At 37.5% G+C, this 17,436-nt stretch overlaps 3 protein-coding genes across 3 annotated transcripts; 2 read left to right on the top strand and 1 right to left on the bottom strand.

Annotated features, from left to right (window-relative positions):
- Positions 1–1,393: 1,393 nt before the first annotated feature.
- Positions 1,394–1,994, bottom strand: LOC141402383 (uncharacterized). Its single transcript, XM_073983452.1, has 2 exons — positions 1,929–1,994; positions 1,394–1,849 (listed from the first exon to the last, which is right to left on the bottom strand). The coding sequence occupies exons 1-2, from the start codon at positions 1,938–1,940 to the stop codon at positions 1,466–1,468; spliced, it is 396 nt and encodes a 131-aa protein (XP_073839553.1). The 5' UTR covers positions 1,941–1,994; the 3' UTR covers positions 1,394–1,465.
- A 730-nt stretch (positions 1,995–2,724) lies between these two features.
- LOC141402904 (uncharacterized) lies at positions 2,725–3,241 on the top strand. Its single transcript, XM_073985030.1, has 2 exons — positions 2,725–2,830; positions 2,900–3,241. Exons 1-2 carry the CDS (start codon positions 2,819–2,821, stop codon positions 3,239–3,241), a joined length of 354 nt encoding a protein of 117 aa, XP_073841131.1. The 5' UTR covers positions 2,725–2,818.
- A 6,611-nt stretch (positions 3,242–9,852) lies between these two features.
- LOC141402903 (uncharacterized) lies at positions 9,853–17,035 on the top strand. Its single transcript, XM_073985029.1, has 3 exons — positions 9,853–9,864; positions 9,937–10,251; positions 16,664–17,035. The coding sequence occupies exons 1-3, from the start codon at positions 9,853–9,855 to the stop codon at positions 17,033–17,035; spliced, it is 699 nt and encodes a 232-aa protein (XP_073841130.1).
- The last annotated feature ends 401 nt before the right edge of the window (positions 17,036–17,436 follow it).

Genomic DNA, 17,436 nt, shown 5'->3' with positions numbered 1-17,436 from the left:
CTGTGGAAACAGAACTTTGTTCCATGTTGTTCCACAAAAGTTCTAGTCCACTAAATTTGGAATTTCATAAAATTTAGTACCCGAGGAAAAATAAAATAGATCATGTTGTGTAAACGCTACGCTAATTTACTAAAACGACTTTTAAAGGCCACAATCCTACCTACCTTACAAAAAAAAAAAAAAACAATGAACACAATAACTGTTACAGTTTCAGAGAAATAGCTTCGTCTTTCTCAAGAAATTTGCAAAAATTACGTATTTCCCAAAAATGGGGAAAATGCTCGTCTTTAGGGTCACGCCACGCCCACACCTTCAAATATTTGGGCCTAACTTTTTGATTTCCTTAGTTTCAATATGTTTACTATCGAATCCCATATAGCAATTATATATCGTTGACAAAACAAAATTATGATTTTTGGCCAGGAAAATCGATTCCTGAACCATTGTGCGTAGGATATTTTATAGCTTTTGTGTAATTATGTCAGGAAGCATGGGCTTGTTACGAAAATATTATGTCTTTGTAATCAGGGCCAAAATGCTAAAAATTTTTCGACTTTTCTGAGAGAGGTAGCAGAAGAAGTTCTTCGATATAGGCCATCGTTCGCTCGATTAAGGCCTTTGCACATCTGGTTGGACCAATAAAAGACGAAAAATGTGCATCGCCGTTACCAGAACCACAAGGTGTAACATCGGTAAAAATTTCAAAAGGATCTTCAAACAGCCGTTTTTTGGAACTTGATATACGTTCGGAAGTCATATTACTTGGTGCCGGCAGTGTTTTTTGGAGCTTTTGGGTCATTATTTACTTTTCACTTGACTCCGAAAAAATTTGCCGCAGTATTAGAGGCGCGAGGGCAACAACGATCGAAGACATGTCGTTAAACTGCACTTTTGCGAACTTTTTTTTTTAAATTTTGTTTGGGAGGTACCCGAAAGTGTGGACCAGTATATCCATATTAAAAACTAATCGATGCATGGAATATGTTTTAGCATGTGGAAAGTTTGTACCAAATCTGTAACACCCTTCTATAATTATCGTGAGCACAATTTCCGCGAAAAATTGTTAGCATTTGTAAGAGAAGTGGTCGAACAACTGGCAAATTTTTGAAGTTGATATAATTTTGGACAAAATATAATGAGGACTAAATTTTGGGCGAAATCGGTTGATCCGTTGAATTTGATGGAAGTTCCCCAACTCCACTTTCGGTTTCACTTAAATGAAAAGATAAAGACGAACGTTTTCACACTGACACAACTACGGTAATTGATGGAAAATTTAAGTAATATCCTAGCAACAAGATTTACAGGATGTCCCGCCAATGTGGAAATTGGTAAAGAATTTCAGATCCCTGAAACTGGTCAGTATTTTTAAAATAATAAAAATGTAAAATAATTTTTCTTTTTTATCATTTATTTAACAAACTAAAAATATTCAAAATCTGCTAACAACATTTTCTCTCCCTCTCTAATGGTGGTGGTAAGTAACAACAGGAGCAGAGTGGACAACTGGGACAGAGTGTACAACGGGAGCTACATGGTGGACAACTGGAGTGTGAACAGTCTTAACGACAGGGGCAACATGATGGACAGTCTTGACAACTGGGGCAACATGGTGGACAGTCTTAACAACGGGAGCAGCATGAACGGTGGTCTTTACAACGGGAGTGAAGACAGGTTCGACGACAGCTTTGTTGTGGACTTGAGTGATGCTTTGATGGGACACAGCTGAGGGAGCCGAATGGACAACATGTCCCACTTTGGCTACAACGGGTTCATGCACCACATGATGGGTTTCCAAGAGACCAGCTGAGACAGCAGAAGCCAAGCAGAGAGTGGCAAAAATGGCAGCCTATTTAGAAAAAAATAAATAAAATATGAAATTAAAAACAAAACAAGAGATTATTTATTACAAGTTTTAAAACACTTACGAATTTGAACATTTTGAAGTGTTTGGGAGTGGTTTGTTAAATTGTTGTTGAAACAAAAGTTGAGCTACAACTGATACCTTAGAACTTCAATGGCAGAGTTTTTATACTAGCGATCACAACACTTTGCAGCAATGTTGGCTTAACAAATAAAACTCATTTAGTTAAGCATCGACGGGCGTTTAATGCAAACCTTCACCATCATCCAGCCGTCAATGTGAGAAGTTGTAAAGAGCGAAACAAAAATAATTTATCAAAAATTATAAAACAAAAAACACTCACATCACATGAGGAAGAATTACCATAAGGCAAAGTATAAGTGTCTTAAGGCATATAGCCAGCTTGGACAAAGCCGCAATAATCAGTCATACAGTAGCTGCCAAAACAAAAAAAAAAAAACATAACAGCGGCGGCCTTCATTACGATCAGCTTGATTACTGCTACAAGTACATGTTTGATCGAACAAATAACTCAATCAAAGTGTTGCTTGATTTCGGCAAAACGCAGACGCACTACTGACACATATTGGTGAGGAGTGGAGTTATAGGCTGCTGCTGATATGTATTTTGATCTGCAGTATCATTAACATCAACATTCAATTAAGCAGTGTTTTATTATTACTTCTTTTGGTTATGATAATGGTTTGCAGCATTTAATGTTTTGACAATAGATAATGGCGGTTTTTTCTGTAAAGGGCCCACATAATGTGCGGGATTAACTATGCATTGCATTCAAGGTGGACCACAATAATGGCTAAACTGCTTAAAAACCTAATTTTTCAAGATTTCATACAGATAATTTGGTATAAAAGTTGGAACTTTATGTTCTTAAGGCATCAGTAACAATTCGTTTGTATTCCATACAAGTTCCCAAACTCAACTCATCTCAACAAAATGTTCAAATTCGTAAGTGTTTATTTTATCAATTAATTAGGATACAAAAGAAAATTATAATTTTAAAATTATTTATTTTAGGCTGCCATTTTCGCCACTCTCTGCTTGGCTTCTGCCGTCTCAGCTGGTCTCTTGGAAACCCATCATGTCGTGCATGAACCCGTTGTTGCCAAGGTTGGTCATGTTGTCCACTCAGCCCCATCAGCTGTGTCCCACCAGAGCATCACTCAAGTCCACAACAAAGCCGTTGTACAACCTGTCTTCACTCCTGTTGTAAAGACCACCGTTCATGCTGCTCCCGTTGTTAAGACTGTCCACCATGTCGCCCCTGTAGTGAAGACTGTCCACACTCCAGTTGTCCACCATGTACACTCTGTTCCCGTAGTCCACTCTGCTCCAGTGGTCACTTACCACCATCATTAGAGAGGCATAGAAAATGTTGTTAGCCGATATTGAATATGTTTTGTTTGTTAAATACATTTTGAAAAAAAAGAAAAAAAAAATCTTTGTTAGTTTTTTATAACATTAATGCCATATAATGCATCACTGCTCCAAACGAGAAGCCGAATGCAAAAATTATACGGAATCCTTGCTCAGTTCTTCTGGACGATTGCAAATGATATGCAATACAAGCAATAGTTAACTTTGCAGGTGGAAGAAACATCTTTCTTACGCTTTGAAATATTTTTATAGCGATTGATAATATTTCTCTCGTTCATTAGCTCTAATTTAATATCTCAAATATCATGATGCGGATAACTTCATATGGACTTACGATTTGCAGGTCAAGTTCGTAGAGGGGCTAGATCGGTCCACGATTTAGTATAGCCCCCTAATAGCTGGTTAGTTAAAAATTTACCACATTATTCTTAAGGGTATACGAGGGCTGAACGATAACTATCTGGCCAAACAATGGAAACGCGAATATTTACCATCAAAACGCTAAAACCAATTGTTGATTCACCTTTTCCACTCCGATGTAGACACCTTCAAAACATGGTTTTTGAACGCTTTTACAGAATCTTTTGGCTACGAAAATCGTTGACCACGCTTTTTTTCTTGATATGCTGGAATCAAATGAAGACATTGGATCCCCAGTCAGGGCTCTACGGCAGATAACCCATCAATTCCACGTTTTGTCCGGTCAAACAGGCGCTGGTTTGAATCGATGCGTTAGAGCTCGCATTGTCATGATGCAGAATGATACGTCTTCTGTTGTTCGTTTTTTTTAATTTCTCTGAAGACTTCAGGCAAATAAATTGTATTGTACCACTCAGATTTAACCGTCCTACATTTCTCAAGCCGTATAGTCGCCACACGGTCAGTTTTGCCGAAGAAACAGGTGACCTTTTGCTTTGAAGTGCTTCCCACATGAGCAACTTGCGTTGGATTCGGCTCGCTTCCGAAGACCTAAACGGTCGATTTCTGTTTTGTTTCGGCTTCCTAAGTATAAATCCAAGATTCGTCGTCTGTGACGATTTTATAAACGTCGTTTGAAGCACAGCGATCGTTTTTATTTACAATGTCTTTGCACCAAACGACAAGAGCCTCCTTTTTGAGCGATTGTCCAATTTTGATGGATCTAAGGAGAAAAATCCATTTGATCCATCCATTTGATGATTCAATTTGATCCATGCACTCTTGCCGTGATTATCCACGTCGAAAGTGACGATGATGTTCACAAGAATTTTTTTTGCAAAGTGATTTTTTTCTATCCACTGTATACAACATGACACATGGTGGGTCATACGACTGAATACGTTTAGGCAAAAAACTGCCAAACTTTCCAAAAAAAAATTCAAATGACACCAGGTAATTTTCGTGCAGTCCTCGTACTAAGTTAGGCCTACCTGAACTTAACGCCTTTTTATACTACAATGTAGCGTATAATTAAATTTGTCAACCCCTTTGTAACACATCGAAATATTCGTCGGAGAACCTATAAAGTATATTTATTCAAAGATGTAAATTCATTAAGATTGGAAAACTCAATTCTTAACATTTAACAAAAGATGGAGTTAAGCTCTGTTGTTACGATATCATAACATTCTGTTAAGTAGTTGACCGTTTCAGGCGATTTTAACCGCTAAATTCATACTCAATGAACTGGACACTGCTACGGAATGCAATCCTGAGCCCAAATCTTTGCTTTCCTACAATTTGTATAAGCCGAATTGAGCTTTAATTGGGTTTTTAATATTAACATACCCCTGTTGTTGATGAAATGTTTATATATGTATGTACATTGTTTCATAAACATCTTTTCCAGTCTTTATGTTCTATGTCTTTGATTTACTCTTGATCAGCATACAATTCTTAGTCGAAATAGCCATGTCCATCTGTCCGTCTGTTAAAATTAAGATACAGTTCGCAGTATTTAAGATACAGCTTTATAATTTTTATTGAAGTTTCTATTACTCCTAGGATGTTTGTTATTGAAAATAAGCTAAATAGGTCCACGTTTTGAATAGTCCCCCCCCCCCCCACAGATAGATCTACGTCTTCATAAAGCCCCCATAGAACCGTACCTCCGGATTTTCGGTATTTTGAAGGTTGTAACCTCAATATCAAACCGAAATGGCTGAAATTTGGCATTTTGTCTTCGTTGGAGGTATACAACTTTCCACCAGAAATTTGTCGTTATAAGTCCACGTTTTCAAATAGCCATGGAAGGATGCCTTCGGATTTTGTGTATTTTGAAGATTGTGACCTCAATATCCAACCGAAATTTGGGAGACATTTGGTATTTTGCAGAGAAATGCGTAAGTAGCTGATTTTGATACTAATGAGCCACATGCTTGTATTTGTATGAGAAAAGTTATAGTCTTCTTTAATATGATCTTCCTGCAATTTGTTTAAAGACGACCTATTCGTATGCTATGAGGAAATGTTGGCCTTTTGAAGGGCTTTTGAAGGAAGTCGACATTTTTATACTCTCAGCATTTATGCTAACGAGGGTATATACACTTTCATACGGGCACAATGTGCCTCATCGAAATAATGGTTTTCGACCCCAAGTATGCTTGGACGAAATGTGTTTCAGACTATTTTGGAGTCGATTAAGCAATGTTCATCCGTCTGTCTGTCTGGCTGGAGCCCACGATAACTCTCGAACGGATGAACCAATTCGGTTGAAATTTTGGCTTTCGTAATATTTTGCCCAAACTTAGTTTAAGTTCGAAGATATATGTATCGGTCCACTCCTTCCGGTACCTCCCACACAAAAGTTCGAAAATGTTCGGAAAATTTGTGCGCACGATAACACTTGAAGGGAGTTACCGATTTGGTCCTTACTTTGTACATCCTGAAATGTGTACCAGACTTAGATAAGGTTTCAATATGGACTCAATCGGTCCACTCCTTCGGGTACTTCCCACACAAAATTTCGGAAAAGTTCAGTTTAGGGCCATCTTTCGAATCGCTTTGATTTTTGTTTTAGCAACTTGTATTCACTGCCCCCCCCCCCCCCCATACTTCCTGAGAAAATATAATGAAAGTTGCAAAAAAACCCCCTATGACACCGTGTGAGGTAGTTGGAGCGCAAGATAACTCTAGAACGGATATGCCGATTCTGTCCAACATTTGGCCTTAGTAATATTTAGTCCAAGCATAGTTTAAGTTCGAAGATAAGCCATATTGGTCCACTCCTTCAGGTAGCACCCCCACAAAATTTCAAGAATGTTCGGAAAATTGTTCGTACGGTAATTTTCCTTCACATCCTAATGTATCTACCAGATATAGATCAGATTCAAATATGGACTATATTTGTACACTTCATCCAGTACCACCCAAAACAAAATTTCGGATTAGTTCACCTTAAGACCTGATATCGAATCACTGTGACTTTTGTTGAAGCAACTTTCATTCGCTGCCTCAATTGCGATGGTAAAAGTTTTTTCAGGGGCAAATCCACACTTCTTGAGCAAACAGCCCGAAGGGTGTAAAAACCCCCTATGGCACCATATACACTGGCTGGAGATCCACTTCCATAATGGTCCATGCCGATACATTCCTTTAAGTATTTTGTCGTTTCATAATCCCAACATTTTTAAAACCCTCTAACTACATAAACTTTTTGGAAAAAAATTGTTTCAATATACACAGGCTGAGGGTATATCTCTGTCGGCCAAGTAGACTGATACTTTTTTACTTGTTATACACTACCCCACTTTGTGTTTGTATAGCATCGAAATAATGGTCGTAGACCCATACTTATATATACCAAAATGAATGCCTCGACGAGCTGAGTCAATATGGCTATGTGTGTCCGTCCGTCTGTCCATCTAAACCTTGTAATCACGCTACAGGTCGCAATTTTGATCGGATCGTCACCAAATTTTGGGTGTTGATGAGGGGAGGGGAAGAAGACTATTGATTTTGATGATGGTCGGATAATATTCAGGGGTCGGAATGGGCAAAAAACTTATTTGGAGAAAAGTCAACGTTTTATATCAAAGCGCATATCTCCGCATCTATAAGTAGTATATAGTAGGTTGTCGTAGGTGGTCAAACAACGAAGATATCACAATAATCGCTAATACAAAACAACTTTTCATTTTTGCGATTTTAAATATAATGACGAATATCACAGCTTTAGATGGGTAGCTTCCAAAAGCAAAGTCTGACTATGAAAGTAGAAATTCCCCCCTTTACAATTATGCAAAGTAGGTTTGCGTAGGTGGCCAAATAACGGAGAAATAGTCACTAATACATCCCATTTTTAAATTTTTTTCGAAATCGCGCTACAGGTCGCAATTTTGATCGGATTGTCACGAAAATTTGGGGTTAATGGGGGTCCTAGAGAGGAAGAAGCCTATTGATTTAATGACGGTCGGATAATATTCAGGGGTCGGAATGAGCAACAACTTATTTGGAGAAAGGTAATCGTTTTATTTCTTTAAGAGGTATGTTGGAAGCAACCGTCCGTCTGTCCATCTAAACCTTGTAATCACGCTACAGGTCGCAATTTTGATCGGATCGTCACCAAATTTTGGGTGTTGATGAGGGGAGGGGAAGAAGACTATTGATTTTGGTGATAGTCGGATAATATTTAGGGGTCGGAATGGGGAAAAACTCATGTGGAGATAAATTCAAAGTTTTATTCTTTGTGAATATATCGGCTTCTAGAAGGGGTATTCCAACGGCAAAGCCTGTCCATAGAAGAAGAAAATATTACTTTCACATTGGTGTAAAGCAGGTTGGCGAAGGTGGTCAAACAAGGGAGATACTCCAATAGTCGGTAATGCATCCAATTCTTCAATTTTTTGCAATCACGCTGCAGGTCGTAATTTTGATCGGATGGTCACGAAATTTTGGTTGCTTATGGGATCCCAGAGAGAAAGAGGCATATTATGTTTGGTGGTATTCGGATGATATTCCCTAAAAGAAATGTTTACCAGTGAAAAGCTTACGCACAGGAGTAGTGGTGTAGGGTATCACATGGTCGGCCCCGTCCCGACTATAGCCTTTGCTCACTTGTTTAAAGTCGTTTTACTATTTTGATCTTTAAGAACCGTTCTTAGAAAGTTCATATATTCTAGAATGTTACTTACTGATACCTCAGGTAAATTTTTATAGTTGGTTGTTTTCTTGAATTTTGAACGTTTTAGTATAAATGGAAGAAACAATACCCGAGAAAAAAATGACAAAAAATAGAATTTGTTAATGTTGTTTTGCTATTTTGACCTTTTAGAACACTTTCTATAAATTTTAAAATTAATTTAACCTCGGCGATTTGGAATTAAAAGACGAAGAGCTACAACTTTGCCTTCAACGGTAAATCAAAAGGCTTCAAGTCTTTTGAGGCCATAACCGTGAATGTGCGTGTAATGTGGAAATACGCCGGGACACGTGTCTTCTTCTTTGTCTTTATAATATGGTTAATTTCCCATGACTCAAGTTATAAACAGTTTTATCGGACAGAAATTGCGGTAATTTGGTATTTCGGTTTTTATTCGGTAACTATGTCAAATTAGAAAAATTGAGGACAATTATTATTATATACTCGTCCGCTTTAAGTTATTTCAAGGGTTTCGCTACATATGCGTACTGAAGTCAGCTTTATTTTGCATTCCGGATTCCCAACGGATAGAAAACCCCCTCGAATAAAACGAACAATATAGGTCCATGTTTTGGTATACCTCCTGATGTATCTGACGTATCTTGAAGGTTTCACACTGGAATTTTTTGGATGTTGTATTATCACTGCGTAGATAACAGCGTGGTAAACTTGATTAGTAAATAGTTAATACATTTTATTGGTGCAATTTATTTCGGATTCGTCGTGAAAAAAATTGGACTGGATTCGAAGCCTGGCCAACTCCGAAGCCTTAGTTCTAAACCCCAAATGTATTCGTTCAGAACCTTGTGAATGGCAGTTTTGTTTTTTTATTTTTCTCACTTATGAAAATAATAGTTTCAGAATCTGCAAACACTTCCCACATGTAAGCTCCATTTATTTAAAGTTGGTACAAGAGTAACACGTGCTGCACATATTTCTTAATTTTCTTGTATCTTAGCTTCGGCAGTATAAAATAACATAATTTGTATTTTATAAACTTGACTTCTACTACATGATTGTATGTACCTGTTGGTTTGAATGATTAACTCAATCGACATGCTCTTGGTTAGCTGGAACAAGCCACTACTGAGACATATTGTAATGGATTGTTGTTATAAGCCGCTGAAAATTTTTTAATCTGTATCATTAACATTAAATTTCAATTATGTAGTGTTTTATTATTTCTTCTTCAGCTTAGTAATGATAATGGTGTGTAGCGTTTATTGTAATGATAATGAAATATGAAGTCTGTAAAGAGCAAATTGGTTAAAGGTAAAGTGAAAGAGAACTTGTGCGTTTAACCATCAACTGTATTCAAGGTGGGCCAGCATTATGGCCAAATTATAACCATGCTTCTTTATGGAGATTATCTACAGACAATCGTGTATAAAAGTCGGAACAATATGTTCTTAGGGCATCAGTAACAGTTCATTTGTATTACATACAAGTTCCTAAACAAAATCCACCAAACAAAATGTTCAAATTTGTAAGTTCATTTTTGTACTTTAAGAACTACGTTTTTGAAATATAATTAATCATTGTATCGTGTTTCTTTCAGGCTGTCATTTTCGCCACCCTTTGCTTGGCTTCTGCTGTCTCAGCTGGTCACTTGGAAACCCATCATGTGGTGCATGAACCCGTTCTAGCCAAAGTTGGCCATGTTGTGCATTCAGCTCCCTCAGCTGTGTCCCATCAAAGCATCACTCAAGTCCATAGCAAATCTGTTGTAGAACCCGTCTATACTCCTGTTGTAAAGACCACCGTTCATGCTGCTCCCGTTGTTAAGACTGTCCACCATGTTGCCCCAGTTGTCAAGACGGTCCATCATGTTGAACCTGTCGTTAAGACTGTTCACACCCCCGTTGTCCACCATGTACACTCTGTTCCAGTTGTCCATTCCGCTCCTGTGGTTTCTTACCATCATCATCATTAGAGAGTGCAAGGGAGAGAAAATGTTGTTAGTCGATATTGAATGTTATTTGTTTGCTAAATAAATAAGTTAAAAAAGAACATGAATATATTTTTTTATACCCTCCACCATAGGATGGGGGTATATTAAGTTTGTCACTACGTTTGTAACTACTCGAAATAATCATTGTAGACCCCACAAAGTATATATATTCTTGACCAGCGTGCAATTCTACATCGATATAGCCATGTCCGTCCGTCTGTCCGTCTGTGGAAATCACTCTAGCGTCCGAACGGATTGACGTAGGTTGATGAAATTTTGGGAAAATATGTTATATTTACGTAGGACTTTTGGTATTGAAAGCGGGCTATGTAGGTCCACGCTTTCGTATAGCCCCCATACAAAATGACGCGTGACGCGTCGTCGTTTTAAGGAATTTTTAAGATTTTAGGCCCATTTTACCACCGAATTGGTTGTAATTTGGTACTTTGTGTCTCCAGAGGCCAAAAAATATTCCTACCAAAGTTGGGTTATATAGGTCCACGTTTTGGTATAGCCCCCATATAAGGCCCCATATAAAGTACGCGTCATTTTAATAAATTTTGAATGTATTAGACCCATTTGACCACAGAATTGGTTGTAATTTGGTATTTTGTGTCTCCAGAGGTCAGAAAACATTCCTACCATAGTTGGGTTATATAGGTCCACGTTTTGGTATAGCCCCCATATAAGGCCCCATATAAAGTACGCGTCATTTTAATATATTTTGAATGTATTAGACCCATTTGACCACAGAATTGGTTGTAATTTGGTATTTTGTGTCTCCAGAGGTCAGAAAACATTCCTACCATAGTTGGGTTATATAGGTCTACGTTTTGGTATAGCCCCCACATGAGGCCCCTTATAAAGTACGCGTCATTTTAATATATTTTGAATGTATTAGGCCCATTTGACCAACGAATCGGTTGTAACTTTGTATTTTGTGTTTCCAGAGGCTAAGAAACATTTCTACCATAAAATTTTTATATAGGTCCACGTGTTGATATAGCCCCCATAAAACAATATCTCCCGATTTTCGATATTTTGAACGTTTTAGCCTCATTATCACACCGAGATGGCTGAAATTTGGTATTTAGTCTTCTTTAGGCGTATAAAACTTTCCCCCAGAAATTTGTAGGTATAGGTCCACGCCATCATATAGCCCCCATAGAACGGTACCTTCCGAATTTCGGTATTTTGAAGGTTGTGGCCTCATTAATCCACCGAAATGGCTGAAATTTTTGGTGGAGGGTATAAAAAGTTCGGCCCGGCCGAACTTAACGCTTTTCTTACTTGTTTTTATTATGTTTGTCACACATTTAAAAATTCTTCTGAGACCCCGTAATGTATCTAAACACATCTTTAAACAATTGTTATATTTCCTCGTTGCGTTCTAACTGATGTAAATTGGATATATGTATGTGATGTTGAAGCACTGTTTATATCCTCAGCATTTGTGCTAATTACCTGTACATACACTTCCATACGGCCAAAATGTGTTAGACCGCAGTATGTTTATACCAAATTCGTTTCAGACAATTTGGAGTCGATTTAGGTATATCTGTCTGTCTGGTTGGAGCACATAATAACTCTCGAACAAATCAACCGATTTGGTTCAAAATTCGGCATTCGCAATACTGTGTTAATTTAAGTGCAAAGGTTAACCATATCGGTCCACTTCTATAGGTACCTTCCCCACAAAAGTTCCAAACTTCTCGATAAAATTGTGCGCACGATAACCCTCGAACGCAGCAAGCGACTTCGCCCATATTCCAACGAGACAAAAATGTTGTACTAATATGAACATTATCGGTATACTCCTTCAGGTACCTCCCACACACATTTTCGGAAAAGGTTACTTTAACGCCAGCTCTCGAACACCTTTGATTTATTTTGCAGCAAATTGTATTCGCTACCCCGACTACGAACGTACAAGGGCAAGTTCATATTTATGGAGAAAAATTGCCCGAAAACTGTAAAAAGCCCTACGGTACTATGTGTAGTGGCTGGTGCGTTCGATAACTTTCGAACTGGATACAGCGTTGGTCCAAATTTTGCATATATGTAGTCATATTTTTGCGAATATTAGATGAAGTTCGAAGAGGCACTACGGTCGACTCCTTCGGTTACCGCTCCCTCTGAGTTTCAAGCCTTCGCGCCAATGCAGTTAATGCTTTCTTATACCCTTCTTAAAACCTAACGAGGGTATTTATATACGCTACGATAAAAATCTGCCTCATAGAAATAATGGTTTTTGACCTCAGATATGTTTCAACGAAACCCGTTTCAGGGAATATGGTGTCTATTTAGCCATGTCCGACCGTCTGTCTGTCGGCCTGGAGCGCATAATAACTGTCAAACCGATTTGGTCAACATGTGGTTCTCCTAATATTATGTTCAAACGTAGATCAAGTACAAAGATGAGAGTTATATCAGTGCGCCCCCCCCCCCCTCCTTCCGATACCTCCACCACAAAAGTTCAAGCTTTTTCGGTAAAATAGAATGCACGATAACTGTCGATAGAGGAACACGATTTCGCCTTAACTTTTCACCCACCCCATAATGTTTCTTTCAAGCCTTGATCAGCTTCGAATGTGGACTTTGGGTACCTCCCACACAAATTTTCGGAAAAGTCCAGTTTAAGGTCCGCTCTCTAATCGCTATAATTTTTTGTGCAACAAATTGTATTCGATGTCCCCATTACGATGGTACACGTTTTTTCTGGGGCAAGTCCATTCTTCCTAAAAATGATCCAAAATCTATAAAAAGCTATACGACACCATGTGTACTGACTGGAGAGCATGATAACTCTCCAACGGATCAGCCGATTAGGTCCAAAATTTGGCCTTCGTAATAGTTCGTTCAAATGTAAGTTCGAATAATGGCTATATCGGTCTACCCCTGCGGGTACCTCCACCGCTAAAGTTCAAAAATATTCACTAGCATGGTAAGGGCCATATCTTATAAATGGAGCATCCGATGTGGTCCAAACTTTGGTTACCTTCCTCACAAAAGTTTAACATTTTTGTTTAATACTCTAGACCAGAGACGGGCTTCTTTGAAAAGACAGTATAGTGAGGGCGCCCACTTGCTTCTCTCTCTCACTTCTTCAATCATACATACACACATACTAAAACATTGATGGAAATTCTTGGGCGACGCTGTTCTAGACAGACGGCAGCCTTAATTTGCATTAAGATCTGCATTTAATTTTACTCAGACAGACGACAGTTTTGGTGTTGTTTGCAAGCCAAATTGTGTCTCGGAGCATGAATATGCTCTCTATCTCTCTTTTACATGAATATGGACTCTCTTTACGGCATTGCCATAATGGAATACCTAAATTCAGTTTAAATTCAGTTTGATTTTGTGCATTAAGAATATGGATACAAAACGGATTAATTTGAATTAAGGCAGTTAATGTAAATTAACGCTGCTGCCTGAACCTCTAAATATTTTCCCAAAGCTACTCCTTGTGGCCCTGCTTACAGCGTAAGTATGGTTTTCGTGGACAAGTCCATGCTTCCTGATATAATGACCCCAAAAGCACTAAACTATAAGGTGACCAACTTAAATGACCGCTGGGCGCGATATCTATCGAAAAGAAATGACTCCTACTTTTAAAAAATTAGGTCATAGTCTATGTTCAAATTTAGATTTAACTCTTTATGGCCTCAGCCTTTAGGCTACGTCGAAAAATGTACATATGTTTGGACGAAATCCGTTTCAGGCAATCTTGACTCGATTAAGTCTGCACCTCGTAATATTTAGTCCACTCCTTCAGGAACCTCCCTCTCAAAAGTTGAAAATATTTTTAGCTCGAATGGTGACCACGATACATGGTCTTAACTTTGTAATATTTCTTCGAGACATAGATCAAGTTCGAATATGGAATATATCTGTCCACTTCTACAAATTAAGAAGTAATTGCAACCTGTTCGGGCATACATTTGTCAATGTTTGTTTCGGATAGCGTTTGCTTTTCTTATTACAACAGTATAACGTTTTTCTTGAGACCCCTACCAATAATTGCTGATTATAGTTCCCATATAACCATAGATGCATACTTCACGTACACATTTTTATGGTTTCAGGCAACCTCTGCATCGTTTGCAACTTTTCTTTATGTCACAGGATGAGAGTACATCGCTGTGCCAAAATTGAATGATACTTTTTTTAATCGTTTTTGATATGAGTTGAACAAATATCTTAATCGAAACGCTCTTGCATAGCTGGCAAAGTGCAAGCACACTTCTGAAACATATTACAATACACTGGTGGTATAGTCAGCTAATACACTGCCGCTCACTTGAATAGAACCCCCCTGCAAAATTTTATTCAACCTCCATTTTTTCCGAATTATACAAGATATGAAGTTTTTAACTTTTATTATATTTTGCTTCATGTGTTTGGGGTAAACTTAGTCATTAATTTGCATTCAAATCCAATTTGTATTAGAATTATACAAGGAAAACAAAATAAAGTCAAAAATTGAAGTAAAAAATTTGGCTCATTTGAATAGAACCCCCCTTTAAAACTTGCGAATACAGAAAGATTGTATTAGAATATCGATGCATATTCACTCTATATTGAAAACGAAGTACTTGCAGTACTATTCAGTAAAAGTATATCCCTCCTGATTAAGGATACACCCGTATATCCTGCCTTGGCAGGAATTCTTTAAATAATCAGGTGTAATGTCTAACAAAGCTTGCATTTTGCTGTCGTAAAGTTTATTTTTGGAAGGGTACTGTCTCCTAGAGTCGTATATTTTACGCATAAGTCATTCCCATACAGTTTAGAGAATATTTACCACTGTAGAATATGGTGGCCCCTCCAGGATATCCGCATTTCTATCCAAATCTTTAAGTTTTGATGACTCGAAGTGTACAAAAGTTTATAAAATCGTGATGAAATTTCCACTCGGTATATCCGAAAATGTTTCTCAATACTGGAAATGCCTGTTTTAGAACTCCTTTGTAAATTGTCGTGTGCATTTAGCGTGAAAGAAATTAACACCCAAGTCCTCCATAATTATTAAGGACTCTCCTCATTAAGTAAACAATTGCATAACTATATAACTATTATTTTCGCGTCTATTGAATGAAAGACCATCTTCTAAATTGTTTCTGTAGGGATGACTGTGTTTTTATCGTGCAGGAACGCATTACTAATTATGAAGGACTTGGGCGTCAATTCATTTCACCCTAAATATGAACGACAACTTATAAAGGAGTACTAAAACAGGCATTTCCGGTATTGAGAAACATTTTCGGATATCCCGAGTGGAAATTTTATCACGATTTTATAAACTTTTGTACACTTCGAGTCATCAAAACTTAAAGATTTGGATAGAAATGCGGATATCCTGGAGGGGCCACCATATTCTACAGTGGTAAATATTCACTAAACTGTATGGGAATGACTTATGCGTAAAATATACGACTCTAGGAGACAGTACGTTTCCAAAAATAAACTTGTTGACAGAAAAAACAAGCTTTGTTAGGCATTACACCTGATTATTTAAAGAATCCTTGGCAAAGCAGGATATACGGGTGTATCCTTAATCAGGAGGGATGTACTTTTACTGAATAGTACCGAAAGTACTTCGTTTTTAATATAGAGTGAATATGTATCGACATTCTATTACAATCTTTCTATATTCGCAAGTTTTAAAGGGGGGTTCTATTCAAATGAGCCAAATTTTTTACTTCAATTTTTGACTTTATTTTGTTTTTCTTGTGTAATTCTTATACAAATTGGATTTGAATGCAAATTAATGACTAAGTTTACTCCAAACACATGAAGCAAAATATAATAAAAGTTAAAAACTTCATATCTTGTATCATTCGGAAAAAAATGGAGGTTGAATAAAATTTTGCAGGGGGGTTCTATTCAAGTGAGCGGCAGTGTATATTTGGATTAACATTAAATTTCAATTAAGTAGTTTTATTGTCTCTTCTTCATCATCTGAGTAATGATAATGGTGTGCAGTGTCTATTATTATGTCCATAGCCTATGAAGTATTGTTGATTTTTGTAAAGGGCACACCGGTTAAGGCAGAGCAACAATGTGAGTGCGATTAACAACCAACTGTATTCAAGGTGGGCCAGCATATTAACAAATTTGTTTAAAAACTTTATTACAGAGATCATCTACGGATATTTGTGTATAAAAGTTGGAACAATAAGTTCTTAGGGCATCAGTACCAATTCATTTGTATTACATACAAGTTCCCAACATCAACACTTCCAAACAAAATGTTCAAATTCGTAAGTGTTTTGTAAATAATAATGGTAAAGAGAAAAATAAACTAAGTTTTTAAAAATATTTGTAGGCTGCCATTTTCGCCACCCTTTGCTTGGCTTCTGCTGTCTCAGCTGGTCACTTGGAAACCCATCATGTGGTGCATGAACCCGTTCTAGCCAAAGTTGGCCATGTTGTACATTCAGCTCCCTCAGCTGTGTCCCATCAAAGCATCACTCAAGTCCATAGTAAATCTGTTGTAGAACCCGTCTACACTCCTGTTGTTAAGACCACCGTTCATGCTGCTCCCGTTGTTAAGACTGTCCACCATGTTGCCCCAGTTGTCAAGACGGTCCATCATGTTGAACCTGTCGTTAAGACTGTTCACACTCCAGTTGTCCACCATGTAGCTCCCGTTGTACACTCTGTTCCTGTTGTCCATTCTTACCATCATCATCACTAAATGGAGGGAGTGAAAATATCGTTAGTGAATATCGAATATATTTTGTTTGTTAAATAAATTGTTAAAAAAAGGATTTCTTATTTATTTTCTCGCGATTAGCAAATTGAGTACATTTTTTATGTGGTAGGGTATTAATGGAATCAGATTTTTTTAAATAAGATATAAATTTGGGAGCCATATGAGCCGAATAGCACATTAACGAACAAATAAACATAACAAAAACACTGTTACAACAACAACAACAACAATAGCACATTAAAACATAGTATCTGCACTACAGGTGAACTGAAAAATCATTGGGATTTCGATTCAAAATTATATAAGGCAAACAGGGAGTGTGTGTTTCATTTTACAAAACCATTCATTCCATACATATTTAGCTGTTCAAGAATTGACTTTTT

This window comes from Musca autumnalis, unplaced genomic scaffold (assembly GCF_047663935.1).
Source record: "Musca autumnalis isolate F117 unplaced genomic scaffold, ASM4766393v1 scaffold_4, whole genome shotgun sequence".
Lineage (NCBI taxonomy): Eukaryota > Metazoa > Arthropoda > Insecta > Diptera > Muscidae > Musca > Musca autumnalis.
Note: the sequence above shows the minus strand (reverse complement) of the source record. Positions and strands in the feature narration are given on the sequence as shown.